Raw genomic sequence first — 12,940 nt, 5'->3', positions numbered from 1 at the left:
AGTGAATCAAACGGAAGAGAATGAAGTAAAACTATGTAAGACAAACCAAGCAGTTTCAAAGAAAGAAAAATGAAGAAAAATGGTGTTTCCATTTCAAATGATCAGTTTAATTTTCATGACAGTGACTTGTAACTGTGGAACAGTCTCCCAAATGAAGTGGAGGATGTGTACCTTACAATGTTAAAGTCAAGGTAGGAAACTCCTTCTAAAGAAAAAATCAGCATGGAAGGAGGCCCTTGACAATGTGACAAAAATTGAGGAAAGCAATTTCAAGTTTTAAGCTCATATAAAGCAGAGTGAATCTCTGTACGGACATTTCATTTTCAGTTCAATAATAGCTCCAGTTTCTCCAAACAAAACTAAACAATTCCAAACAAAACAAGAGTATCCCTGTAAAACTCTGCCTTATTTTAATTAAATTGTTTAAAACTCAACCTTAAATTAAAACCAGCCTGGAGTAGGTGAAGAGGTGGATGTTTCCACAGATCATTTTCAGAAAGTGTCTCAGTTCCTTCGTTTGCATTGCTTCCAAAAATGCAGTTGTGTATTTGTGGCATCATAAGCCAAATCCTCAAATATGTGAAGCCAGGTTGGACTCTGAAACCTACCATCAGCAATCTATGAGCAAACTGACATGCAAGGTGTGTGAAAATTATGCAGGCACCTTTGAAAATCTACACATGCTTCTGGATAAGCTCTTTTTAATTGTCACAGTGCTTCAAATGGAGTTAGAAACAGGCTTGACTTTTCCAGCATTTCAGCATTAAAATATTTGGAAGTATTATTTTATTTCTATTTCTCTCTGTTTTTTCTTTCTTTCTTCAGCTCATCTCATAACCTGAGCATTTCCCTTTCTCTCTCTTCTTTTTCCTTTCTTTAGCTCTTTTTCTCTTCTTCTTCTGACTAAAATCTCTGGCATTGACCCTGTGCACTGAAATAAGGAGATGACTTATTGTTTATCACTGTGTTCTATTCTGCAGTGCTCTTCTGCAGGCAATTTTACTCGAGGCATTGTATACCAAAAAAGAAAATCTTTGCAATGTATTCTTAAATGCTAACTGTTATTCTGGTGTTTATATTAAGATAGAGGTTGCTGAAAGGGCAGCACTTGCATCTGTTTATTGGATCTTTGTATTATTTTTATTACTTTTGAAGTGATTTGCCATTGACAAATTAATTCCACTTCCCAACAAATGATATCTGCTAGTCCCTTTGCACAGCAGAATGCAGCTTCTGTGCATATGAAAGTGTTGGTACAGAGTTTTGAAACAGTTTCTTGTACTTTTGTTGTTTCTGATAAGCTCCCATTTGTGAGAGGGCAAGAGAGGATTTGTTTCTTGACCCATGATTCATTCTTGCATGCCTTGTATTTTAACTTGGAAACAGTGAGTCTGTGTTACCCAGCTCGCTGAGTTCATTCACGACTTCTCTCTACTTCCCACTGTTAATCAATTATTTGATTCCATTGGAATATCTTTTGGCCTTAAGCCAGCATTCTTTTTGCAGCAAGGACAGCAACAGTTGGACAGCTTTCAAAGGTTTTTTTTTTTAACTGGAGATGAAGAATTAAAACACACAAGAGCCCTGGATGATATTAGTGTTTTTAATTAGAAGTGTACTGTACTGTAGTTATCCAGTTATATTTAAACAAAGAGGAAAAAAAGACCAGGAAAGTAATAGCAATGAGAATAAAAATAGAAAAGGAGGCATACAGCATCTTCCTACAATACATAAACTGTCATAAGCTATCCAGAGAGTCCTTACATAAGATAACTAACCTAGAGGAAGGACTGAGTTAATTTCACTTGATGTTTGCCGTCTTTGACATTGTCTAGTTTGGACTCAACAACCGATAGAGTGACAGGACCTGAGACCTGTCTCTCAGGATGGGACAAATTGCCCCAGAGACAGTTCAGATGATGAGTTGCAAGTAGTAGTCACAGGGGCACAGCGGAATGCAAAGTGACAAAATCAACCACAATCAGTATGATATGATTTATGGGTTCCTCTGAAATTCTGTGTTACTGTGCTGCTAATTCAGACCTGAAACTGTGCTTGTTATTTTTATTCATCTTCTGTTTAGGCTGAAATTCTACACCAGCACTTTCATAGGTGGAACTTCAGTGACTGCTTCAGAAGAAAAGCAATGTTTTTTGTTGTTTTCAATTTCTTGTTCAATTATTTGCTGATTTCTCAGAAAAAAAACTTTTATGTTCTTATTTCTGTTAAAAAGAAAAAAATAAGTATATATCAGAGACAGTATGTAAGTGATAAGTATATATCAGAACATCAGATAGTGTTTAATAACATGTTAGCTGCTTGGGAAGGGATGGAAATGGATTACTGGCACTGATTTATGGAGCCCAACTTATCACAAGGAAACCTAGCCTCTCAAAATGGCTGCATTTAAATAATGACAATGCTTTCTTTTAGGAAGGTTCAAGGAGAGGGCCTCAATCCTTCATAAGATTGCCAAAAAGAAGTGCCAGGTGGAAGACAGTGAGAGGCGGAACGGAGCTGCTAATCATGGTGAGTGCTGCAGTGCAGATTTACCACTTGTCCCTGAGGGCTTATTCACTGTCTTGTTTTGCTTGAAAATCCTTAGAGCAAAGTTTCCCCCGCTACTTTATTCGTGATAAGCTAGTAAAAAGTATTCTGATTACCTATAGGAAAGAGTGTAAAACATACAGACAGGACTGGGAGGGACATGCAAGAAGAGAAAGACTGATTGAGACGTTAGAATGATACCCTGCAGGGAAAACGCAGAGAAAGATGCAATGCTGATTTTAGCGTGAGAGAAATAGACAGGCAAAACTTACTCTAAGTTTGTGTTTGAAAACTCAGTGAATTTATTGAACTTTGAAAGGTTGGCACAGGGTCAGACCATGCTGCGTTATTTCCCTGTAATAGGCTGTGTTAAACAAAACCTGCTTTGCTCAGCAGTTCTGCACATACACAGCATCCCCACAGGCCTGACGAATAGCCCTGGTAGCCACACCTGGTTTATAGCCTTACCAGCTCATTTTCTGATTTTTTTCCCCCTATCTATGTACATAATGAACCCTGCCACATACATAATTTGCACTGTTTTATCTATTGTAAAGCAGGTTTCGGCACCTTTCAGTTCATGGAGCCCTAAGAATTTTCCAGTGGAGAAGTGAAACCCCTTAGAAATTTTGCACACATCACTTGCTGTATATTATAGATGAATCTTCGTAGCTCCTGAGGTCGAGAACCACTGCTCTAGGAATGTACATATTTTAGGTGATAGCATTCTTGTCACAAAAAGAAAAAAAACTTCCACATTTAGGCTTTGGTACATGCATCTGCAAGTTGCAGAGACTCAGTCAGGCCCGTGTGTGCTATTCTTATAGAAAATCAGCTTACTATGGTTTTCATTTAAGGGTAAGAATAAGTCTTTTAGTTCAAAAGTTCATGTATATTAAAAGGAAATCCTTACCATGACCTCTCTTTTCTCTACTTTAGCACTACATGTTTGCTGCATGAGAAAACCAGATGCAAATGTGCCTGATAAAAGCTGAATTGTTCTATCAGTTGATACTTTCTCTGACCTTGTGCTATATTTAGATACAATTTGCCTGCAGAATCAAGCAATTGGATGGGATACTCTGTTAATACACCATAATGCTGAGTGTGGGGTTAAGAGACAACCCAAATGCATTGAAATAATTATGGATAGTTTGGCACTCCACTCAGATTTTTAATTAAGAATAATCTCAGGGTAGCAGTAATGCAACCACATAGCCGTATTTACCTCTGTGCGCAAGGCACATTGAACCCAAGTTAGACAGTGCTTTATGACTTTATATTGTCCAAGGGATTTTTGGCCATTGGCATTTTTATCTAGTACATATCAAAAGAGATAATTATTGTTTAGAGATTTCTGAGATAGTCAAGGTACAAATAAATATGAATAAATCTGGATTCAGAACCTAAAGGCTATTTTCTCCCTCTAATCCTTGTAAAGGTTTTGCATGAGGGCTGTAGGATTCTGTTATGAAGGTATTAGCTCATCTTTTTATTCTTTTCCCACGTATTTGTAGAAACAGAAGGATTACAAATACTGTTAGGAAGTAACTTTACTAATTGCAAAGGTATAGTGCACTACACCTCTGCAGAGGCTGCAAAGGTAGTGTATTATAAAAATTATATGTTCTTTATGTTTGATATGTTCTTTACTATCTGGGTAGAATGCTATATGTCAGTTTTTACCTTAAAAACTCAGCTTACCGTAATTTGACTGGGTTTAGCGTAAGTAAAGCATAAGTTAAGAGCATCAGATATTTTCCAAAGTTGTAAAATAATTTAAATATTTCTAGAATATAAGTGCCAATAGGATAGTTTCTTCAACAGCAAAGTCACCACTGATCAGAATTGTATTCAAAATATGTACTGGTCAAAAAGAAGCCAGGATTTTTCTCTCTCTTTTTTGTAAAGGAGGTATTGGTCCACCATCCGTATTTGATGATTTAGACAGACTGTATATATGACAGCAATTTCACTAATGGATTTGTTATATAATGTTCTGTTCTATTGTTTTCCTGCTCCTGTTTATGGATGATGCCACAGAAAAAAGTGCAAAAGTGGAAGTTGCAGTAACACCACCAAGTGATTCAGGACCAGTGCAGAATGGAATCGCCCATAACGTCGAAGAAGAGGTTAATGTCTTTTTTATTCTTTTTAATTTTAATTTTGGTAGATATATTCTGTGCTTGTTTCTGCTTTTCCATGAAATTACACATCCTAATAGCAAGGAGCTGTTGTTATGAACTGGCTACAATATGTTTAATCTTCATTTTCAACAAAACCAAGGTTTGAGAACATGTTTTGCCATATAAAAAAGTTTTTCTCATGCCCCTTCTATCCTTCAGTGTGAGGTAAGTCTGGTAGTCTGGAATGGATTCTTTTAGGAAATGTATTTTTGCTTATCAGACAAGAAGTTTTAATATAGCCCTTAATATAGCTAATGTAAATTGCTTGTCTGTGTATCATGACATTGCACAGAACTTGCTCTCTTAAGAGGTGGCCTCTGATGCTGTAATTCATGGCGTAGTTAAAAGTAGTTACAAAAAAACTGCACATGAACTCCTTCTCAATTCTGTCTTTGAAGAAAAGCCTTGAGACAGGTAACAAATTAAGCTAAATGAGATATACTGTATTGGTGTTTCTTTGACTCTCATTCATGAGAGTTAAACTCTGCAAAAGAAAACATTAAATATTTAAATTTACTTATTTTAACATGTACCTTTTGTAGACAATAATCAAGTAATTGCATAACTGTGTCACACAGCTAGTGAAATAGCTAGAAAGATGAGCTAACTTCTGTTCTGTGTTAAATAAGCTGTAATTTTAAAGTGTAGCAGACTGCAAAATTTGTCCGTCTCAGCCCCTTTTTTAATGTATTCAAAATTTTTTAGATGTTATAAACCCCACCTAATTCCCAAATAGGCAAACGAGTGGAAAAATGCTAGTGAATTGGCTTTGCTAAAGTTGAGCACTGCCCTTTTAGACGAAGAGAGCAAAACCCGCCCCCACACACAGGAAAAGTCTTGTTAAAGATAATCTTTGACACAGAAGCTTGTATAATGGTTGTATAATGGATTTGTTTGTGCAGTGACTTCTCAGCCTTTTCCTAAAGCTGTAGTGACACGAGAGAGTTACTGCAGGAGACGCCTGGGCAGTGTCTATGCCACAGCAGGACCTTCCCCTTGCTGAAAGCGGGATGAGCTATCTTGCGTTTACATGCAGCAAAATCATGAAGTAGAAGGGCAATGGCTGTGTTTGATTTGAATAGTCCAGGGTTTAGTTTTTATATTTTAGTTGCTTTCACTTACTTTTCATTTATTAAGATTGTTAGATCTAAATCAGAAACAATCTTGACTTGTTCATGACCAAAGCAATGTCACTGTAGCTGAGTAAAATTCTTTCCTTGAAAAGTACTGCAGTGGTGTATAAGTAACAGTGTTTAGTTATTTCTGTTGGCCACTTCCTAAACACAATTATCCCTCACAAGGAATATAATTTTTCCTGGAGCATACTTACAACAGGTGAGGTCATCCAATTTTGTGCAGCTGTCTTCAAGACTGGGGAAAAACATCATGATACTTAGTAGGATGTCTCCAGGAAGAGTTTCTGTTTGCTTTACAAAGCCAGAAGTGGAAAAATGACAAGATAATTATGGCCAATTGCCAGCTGGTGCACCAAATATGGACAGATATCTTTAGTTCTTCACTGCTTTCAGACAGTTTTGATCTCGGAAATAGGAACAGAGAATCAAGACTGAGGTTCTAAAAGAGTGAGATAGTTTTTGATATCCTGAATAATCACATAATGATAATGAATCTCCTGTGGAAAGGAGGAGAACATTTAATTATATTTTCTGTTAGTCTATGTCATCCAGACTGACAAGCCACATAGAAGATCTTTGTCAGACCAACAAAACATTATTCTTAGGTAAACAAGATGAGTATAATCTATTTAATAAAAATTCTCAGCACTCTACTTGCACGTTACTTTAACAGTGAACTTTTTAACATTAAGTAAAGATCAATTTTCAGATCCATCGGACCCTGTTCTGAGAGTCTGGCTTCACCACTGCATTGAAATATATGTTTAGACTTTTTTTTAGTTTAGCAAAAAAAGTAAGAAATCCAAAGCAGTATATTTTTCAGACTTCTGTTCCTAAAGATTGATATCATGGTGGCATAGCTTTGTACAACCAGATCAGGTGTACAGAAATTAGTATGTGGAACATACAAAATTCAAATAGATCTGGAGGAGAGAAGCTTAAGAATGGAACTGATCTTGCCTCGTAAGGTTTTTCTCTGAGGTTGTTCAGTGAGAACAATGGCAGAAAAGCAATCACAAGCAAACACAGCTCACAGCAGTGTCCATATGCTATCTTTTTGCATCACAATGAAGGGGTTTCTAAGCTTTTTCAGAAATCTGCAAGGTCAAGCAGCCTCATCATCCAAGGCAGTAGTTTCAATTTCAAACAACTGCAGGATAAATAGATAAAATTTTGCAGGAATAAATTACTCAGCAATGTCATCCCCCCTGCTCCTCCCAACTTCCTTTAGACATCTTATATTTTCTGTGAGGCAGATTTTGGAACTTTTGTGTTAAATTCAGCAAGCATTAGGACATTCTGAAAATGTACTGTGCTGTGTCAGAGGTGGGATGCATTATTTATCCTTATCAGGATGACAAGACAGACCGAGCAGGGAGGTCTTCAGCTGATGCAGGAGTGATTCTGCAGTTTCAGCTCTGTCAATCTGAAAGAAAGGGTTTTAGGTGTCTGCTGTCACAATAACAGATAGCAATCCCCTAATAACATTTTGAGACAGCCCATGCTGGCTCCTTCCCTAATGGCCTTTCTAATTTTGTCCTCTTCCAGTGATAATCTGACAGTTGCTGCTATCTCAGGCTGCTTCAGTTATTGATATGCTGGAATATATTCTTGTAATTTAAATATATATATATATATATATATATATAAAACAAGTTGTAATAATAATTAGCTGCTCATCCATTCTATTTATTTTAAAAATAAATAGTTCTCTTTAGCACTTAGGACCTCACTTCCGTGTGAAGCTCTGTTCGTACTCTCAACTGTACAGTGACCTCTCCAACGTATTGCCTAGTTGTTTGTGCACAACTTCTTGGTTTGCTTTTCTGAGCTGTGGCATCACCCTGAAGCCAGCACTGGACCTTCTGAGATACTCAGTCAAAGTTAATAACACAGAGCAGATCACAGAGAAGGGTAGGAGATGACGAACAGAAAGAGAGAGAGGAAGAGAGATTTAGACAATAAAAAGAGCAAGAATAAAGGTCAGGAGGGACAAAAGCAAAGAAAAACAAGATCCTCTCCTCCTCCCATTGACGTCCAAGGAAAAGCTGTTTACCTTATTTCAAGCAAAGCTTGCACAAAGGTGAAGTCTGCCTGTTTCCAAAATATCTAACCGCTTCTGTAGCTATTCATCCTTCCTGGAAACAATAAAGAGAAAAAACAGAAACAGATGAACTCAGCACTCTTCAGTTTCCTTCTGCTTTTTATTTTGACTTCATGGGCACTAATAGGATTATTCCTGAATTATAATAGTGTAGGAAACAACAGGATCAAACACACAGCATTCCCATGGCCTTTTCTTTGACGACAATCAGAATTAGAGGAAGGGAAATTGGTCCTTGCCCTCCTGAGCCTTCTTTCTAGCTTCTCCAAACTGTGCAGACACTTCATATCTCTAGGAAATAGCATGTTTTTAAAGATAACGGTACCAGTTCTAAGGAGCAGCTTTGTTCTGGGAAGTAATAATAAAGGCATAGGCTAATATGCCAGCTAGTCTTTGACAAAAGCTTTTCCTCCTCTTCCCTCCACAAGAAGTGGTTCGTTACAGTTTAGTCCTGACTGATAAACTCTGGAATTTTGGTCCTTTTGTGAACAAGTATCCACCCTTTGACCTTGAACATCGTTTGCCTCCGCTTCGTGCATAAATTTGATCTGGTGGCTTGAATTCTTGATGGTTTTTCTTTACCTTGATGCAAAAAGAAGTACCATAGTGTCAAAATTTAGAAATGGAGTATAAAAATCACTTCTCCCCAATTTTACACTTGGATGTGTCCAAAGAAATGTTTTGTGACCCATAAATGCTACTTAGGCTAGCGTATTTCTTTACGTGTGGTAGACAGACTCCTGAATACCTTTAGACAGTTTACTCTTAGTGCCTGCACGTCCCAGTGACCTTCACTTAGACTTGAAAAGATTAGAGGCACTGTACTTTCTGAGGAATCAAGCTGCAAATTTGTCTTTGGGAAAAATTGTCCTGAAAATTGTTGGCTGGGGTATAGCTGTGCTCCCACAGCAAATCATCCAGTATTTCTAAAATGTGTTTGCACTGAGGATCTACAAGATGTGCATGGGAATCCAATTCTTTCTCCTCCACTGTCAAGCTTCACTATGATCTTTATATTTTTCCCTCCTGCAAAAGAAGCACAGTCATACCAACCTGACAGCCTTCTTCCATGAGAGGACCAGCTTGGTGGATGAGGGGAGAGCTGTGGGTGTTGTTTATCCCGACTTCAGGGTTTTGATGCCGTCTCCATAACATCCTCGTAGACAAGCTGATGCAGTCCAGGCTGAGCAAGTGGCCAGTGCAGTAGACTGAAAACTGACTGAACTGTCGCCTCAGAGGGGGTGTGACCAGCCACATGAAGCCCAGCTGGAGACCAGTCACTGGTGGTATCCCCCGGGGGTCAATCCTGGCACCAATAACATAAACCAATGTTTAACATCTTCATGAATGACCTGGATGATGGGACTGAATGCATTTTCAGCAAGTTTGCAGATGACACAAAACTGAGAGGAGTGGCTAAAACACCGGATGGTTGCACGGCTGTTGAGAGGGACCTTGATAGGCTGGAGAGATGGGCAGAGAGGAACCCCATGAAGTTCGTTAATGGAAAATGCCAAGTCCTGCCCCCGGGGAGGAACAACCCCATGCACCAGGACAGACTGGGGGCTGACTGGCTGGAGAGCAGCCCTGCAGAGAAGGACCTGGGAGTCCTGGTGGACAAAAAGCTGAACACGATCCAGCGACGTGCCCTTGTGGCAAAGAAAGACAACGCGTCTTGGATTGCATTAGGCAGAGTGTTGCAGGTCGAGGGAGGTGATCCTTCTGCTTTGCCAGTGAGACCCATCTGGAGTGCTGGGTCCAGTTCTAGGCTCCCAGTACAAGAGAGACATCGAGCTACTGGAGAGAGTGCAGCAAAGGGCCATGAAGATGATGAAAGGACTGGAGCATCTCTCATATGAGGAAAGGCTGAGAGAGCTGGAGATGAGAAGGCTCAGGGGGGATCTTACCAATGTGCATAAGTATCTGAAGGGAGAGTTTAAAGAAGATGGGGTCAAGAAGACTTTTTTCAGTGGTGCCCAGAGACAGGATGAGAGGCAACCGGCACAAACTGAAACACAGGAAATTCCATTTGTATATAAAAAATGTTTTTCATTACGAGGATGACTGAGCACCAGAACAGATTGCCCAGAGAGGGTTTGGAGTCTCCATCCTTGGATATATTCGAAAATCAGGCAACCAAGCAGTAGCTGACCCTGCTTGAGCAGGTGGGTTGGACTGGACAGTCTCCAGAGGTCCCTTCCCACCTCAACCTTTCTGTGATACTTGCATGGTTTCTTACTTTTCACTGGCACAGATTATGGTGTCTCAGTCTAAATCCCTAGATATAAGCATCTAAATAATGATTCATAATTGTCAGAAATTAAGTACATTAAAAATTATGTATGCCACAATGACAAAAAGAATATGCAAATAAATCCATCTTAGTTACATAAGTCCTCATCTTTAAAAGCACGATATTGAACAAAGGCCCCTTATGAAGGGAAGGATCAGGCTGAAACCAAAAGAAAAGGGAAAAACAGTTTTTGTATTTTATTTTAATTTTTGTGTATTGGTAAATTAAACTTCTTTTTAAAAAAGTACATCACTCCAAATGTCATGAGTTCCTTTCCTTTGTTTAGGACTTTTGTTTTTTCTTCACCTTAATGTTTTTCCTGAGTCTTATTCCTCCTCCTTTCATCCTTTTTTCACTGTGTAAGACCTCAAGACAGAGTCAAGGACACTGTCAACTAATAACTTTCACAACAGTTCATGCACTTGAGTGAATTTCACTTTTTTTCCTTTTCCTTTTTTTATTTGATTTCCTCATTTGTCTTTTCCCAACTTCACCGTCCTGTTTTTCCCTTTTTCCCAGGCCCTTAATTCCATTCTTCTTCCTCCACTCTTCTCCTCCACTCTTCTCCTCCAGAACTTCATTTCTCTATGTGCTTCTTGCTGGACCAAGCCTTTGCTCAACAGGGTAAACTCTGTTCTGCTGCTGCTTGCAGGATTTTAGAAAGGCAATCCAGAAAATGCCCCTGCAATCCAGTCACCTGTCCAAGACAGGTATATTCACCTAATCCCATTCCCAGTGAAATCAGCAACAGATCTCCTTCACCCTTTGATAAAATATGGATCAGCTACTGGGAAGGACAGAGTGCTGCTGTCTCCGTCCCGGCCCCTAATCGCCACAGCTGGAAACAAGGCTGCTTCCCACCACACAGTCTGTAAAATATCTGAGCTCCATTTGCAGCCAGAATTTGCCTTCCCTCCTGCCAGATTTCGTCTTCCTTTGGGATTTTGTTCTACTTTTTGAATTCTTCCTTTAACCTTTAGCGGGTTGCCACAAAGAAGAAAACTCTGTAATACAGTACTTTATATTTATAGACTGGTGCGGAACATGTTTGACAAAATGAAAGAAGACTGAAAGGACTGACAGTACACTGACAGTGTCTCATTAAATGTTTTACAGGCTGCCCCACAGAGAAGTGATCCTTTTGAGAAGTCCAACTGCCTTTCACTCTACTGCCAGCCTCTTAACAGACATTTGATTGTGTTTAGTCATAATCTTTCTAACCTGTGGCTTTCCTAAAAATATCTTCCAGCCTGAAGATAGCACCTTCTCCTCCCTCCTACACACACATGCACATGTACACATGCGCACACTTTTGCCTGTTTCCATGGAAACCCCACTGGAAAATGTTTACATGCCAACCGTGTCAGAGATAACTTTTACATGAAGCTAAAAGACAACCTAGGTGTAATAAGAAAATGCCAGTGATTTATTTTTTTCATTGGATCTAAACTACCTACCTAAGCAACTATGTTGTAAAGTGCATTTTGCTTTCCCCACCAAAGAGCAGCAGGTGAGCAGTGCATTTCAGGAGAGATTCTCTGGCTGACACAGTTCCCCCCCGCCCAGGAGTACTGATTTTCCCTGCACCAAATTAACATGATTTGAACCTAAGTCGCGTTGTTCTCTGTCACAGGCTGTGATTTTTGGAATATATTAAACATTTCTATTTTGTAGAGCGGGGGTGAGGAGCTGACAGCAGCCTTTGTTGCAACTCAGTGATATATTCCTGCATGTTTGGTGTTTGCTGGATCATGAAAAATACGTTTTCCAATGCCTAAAACTCTTTTCATTTGCCACATGCAGCCTAAAATGAATGCCTGCCTCTTGTTTGCCAATATAGCTCTTTTTAACTTAATGAGATTGCACTGCTGTCAAAAGGGATTGATCTTTATTTTTCCAAGGCTACTGAGTTGCCTTTTCTACATTTTTTTCTGCTGTGTGCCATTTTGACTTGCTAGAAAATCAGAATGGCTGGCTGTACCTCTTTACTGCCATAGCTGTTACCTCCACTGATGGGCTGGCTGTAGGTTTGAATATTACTTTGTAAGTATTTCTTTTCAGATTCCCTAAAGAGTGCTGGGTGCAACATGGGCAGAGAAAACTGCATATAGGCTCAGGGAACTGTGCTTTCAGGTATTTGCAGACACAGACAGTAGTAGCAGAATATGGAGCAAAAGCCAACCCGTGCCTTGTTCGTTCCCACAGATTCCGCTGAAAAGGTGTCTCTTTTCAGCCAGTTTGCAGGGCAGAGAGGATTAACTCATATTAGCTGCATTAAGAAGAGGAACCCATATAAGCAGAATATTTTCTAAAAGTTCGGAGAGTTAATTTTACTCCACGGTTGAATTTTACCCCCTAATTCTCAAGGAAAGACATGGTTTTCTGTCTTAACTACTTAGATATTGCTCACGGCTCCTCTAGCTCTGTACCTCACCTTCTTTTATGTATTTTTCCAGATGAGATGTAGCAGGAGATAAATGAGCAAACCAAGTCATGGACAAGAAGCTTGAAGCAGAGGCTTGAAGCTGTTCCAGAGCCTACAATAGTGCTCTAATTGTCTCTGTCCTCTGCCTTTCTAGTGAAATAAATTAATTTGAGATTTGCTATTCTAAAGAAAAAAATCAATCTCAATGCTGAACAACAATACTTAAATTTGAGACAGGTAACATTTTGA

At 39.1% G+C, this 12,940-nt stretch overlaps 1 protein-coding gene across 4 annotated transcripts in view; it reads left to right on the top strand.

The window, feature by feature from the left end:
* Window positions 1-12,940, top strand: part of SLC24A2 (solute carrier family 24 member 2) — a 114,574-nt gene that overhangs the window by 79,045 nt on the left and 22,589 nt on the right. For all 4 annotated transcript variants that reach the window (XM_064502844.1, XM_064502842.1, XM_064502843.1 and 1 more), the window contains 2 exons: window positions 2,434-2,529; window positions 4,591-4,679. In XM_064502844.1, coding sequence (XP_064358914.1) covers window positions 2,434-2,529; window positions 4,591-4,679 — 185 coding nt within the window. The remainder of the gene's footprint in view (window positions 1-2,433; window positions 2,530-4,590; window positions 4,680-12,940) is intronic.

Source organism: Dromaius novaehollandiae, chromosome Z (genome assembly GCF_036370855.1).
Source record: "Dromaius novaehollandiae isolate bDroNov1 chromosome Z, bDroNov1.hap1, whole genome shotgun sequence".
Classification (NCBI taxonomy): Eukaryota; Metazoa; Chordata; class Aves; order Casuariiformes; family Dromaiidae; genus Dromaius; species Dromaius novaehollandiae.
This window is presented reverse-complemented; position numbering and strand designations above follow the sequence as displayed.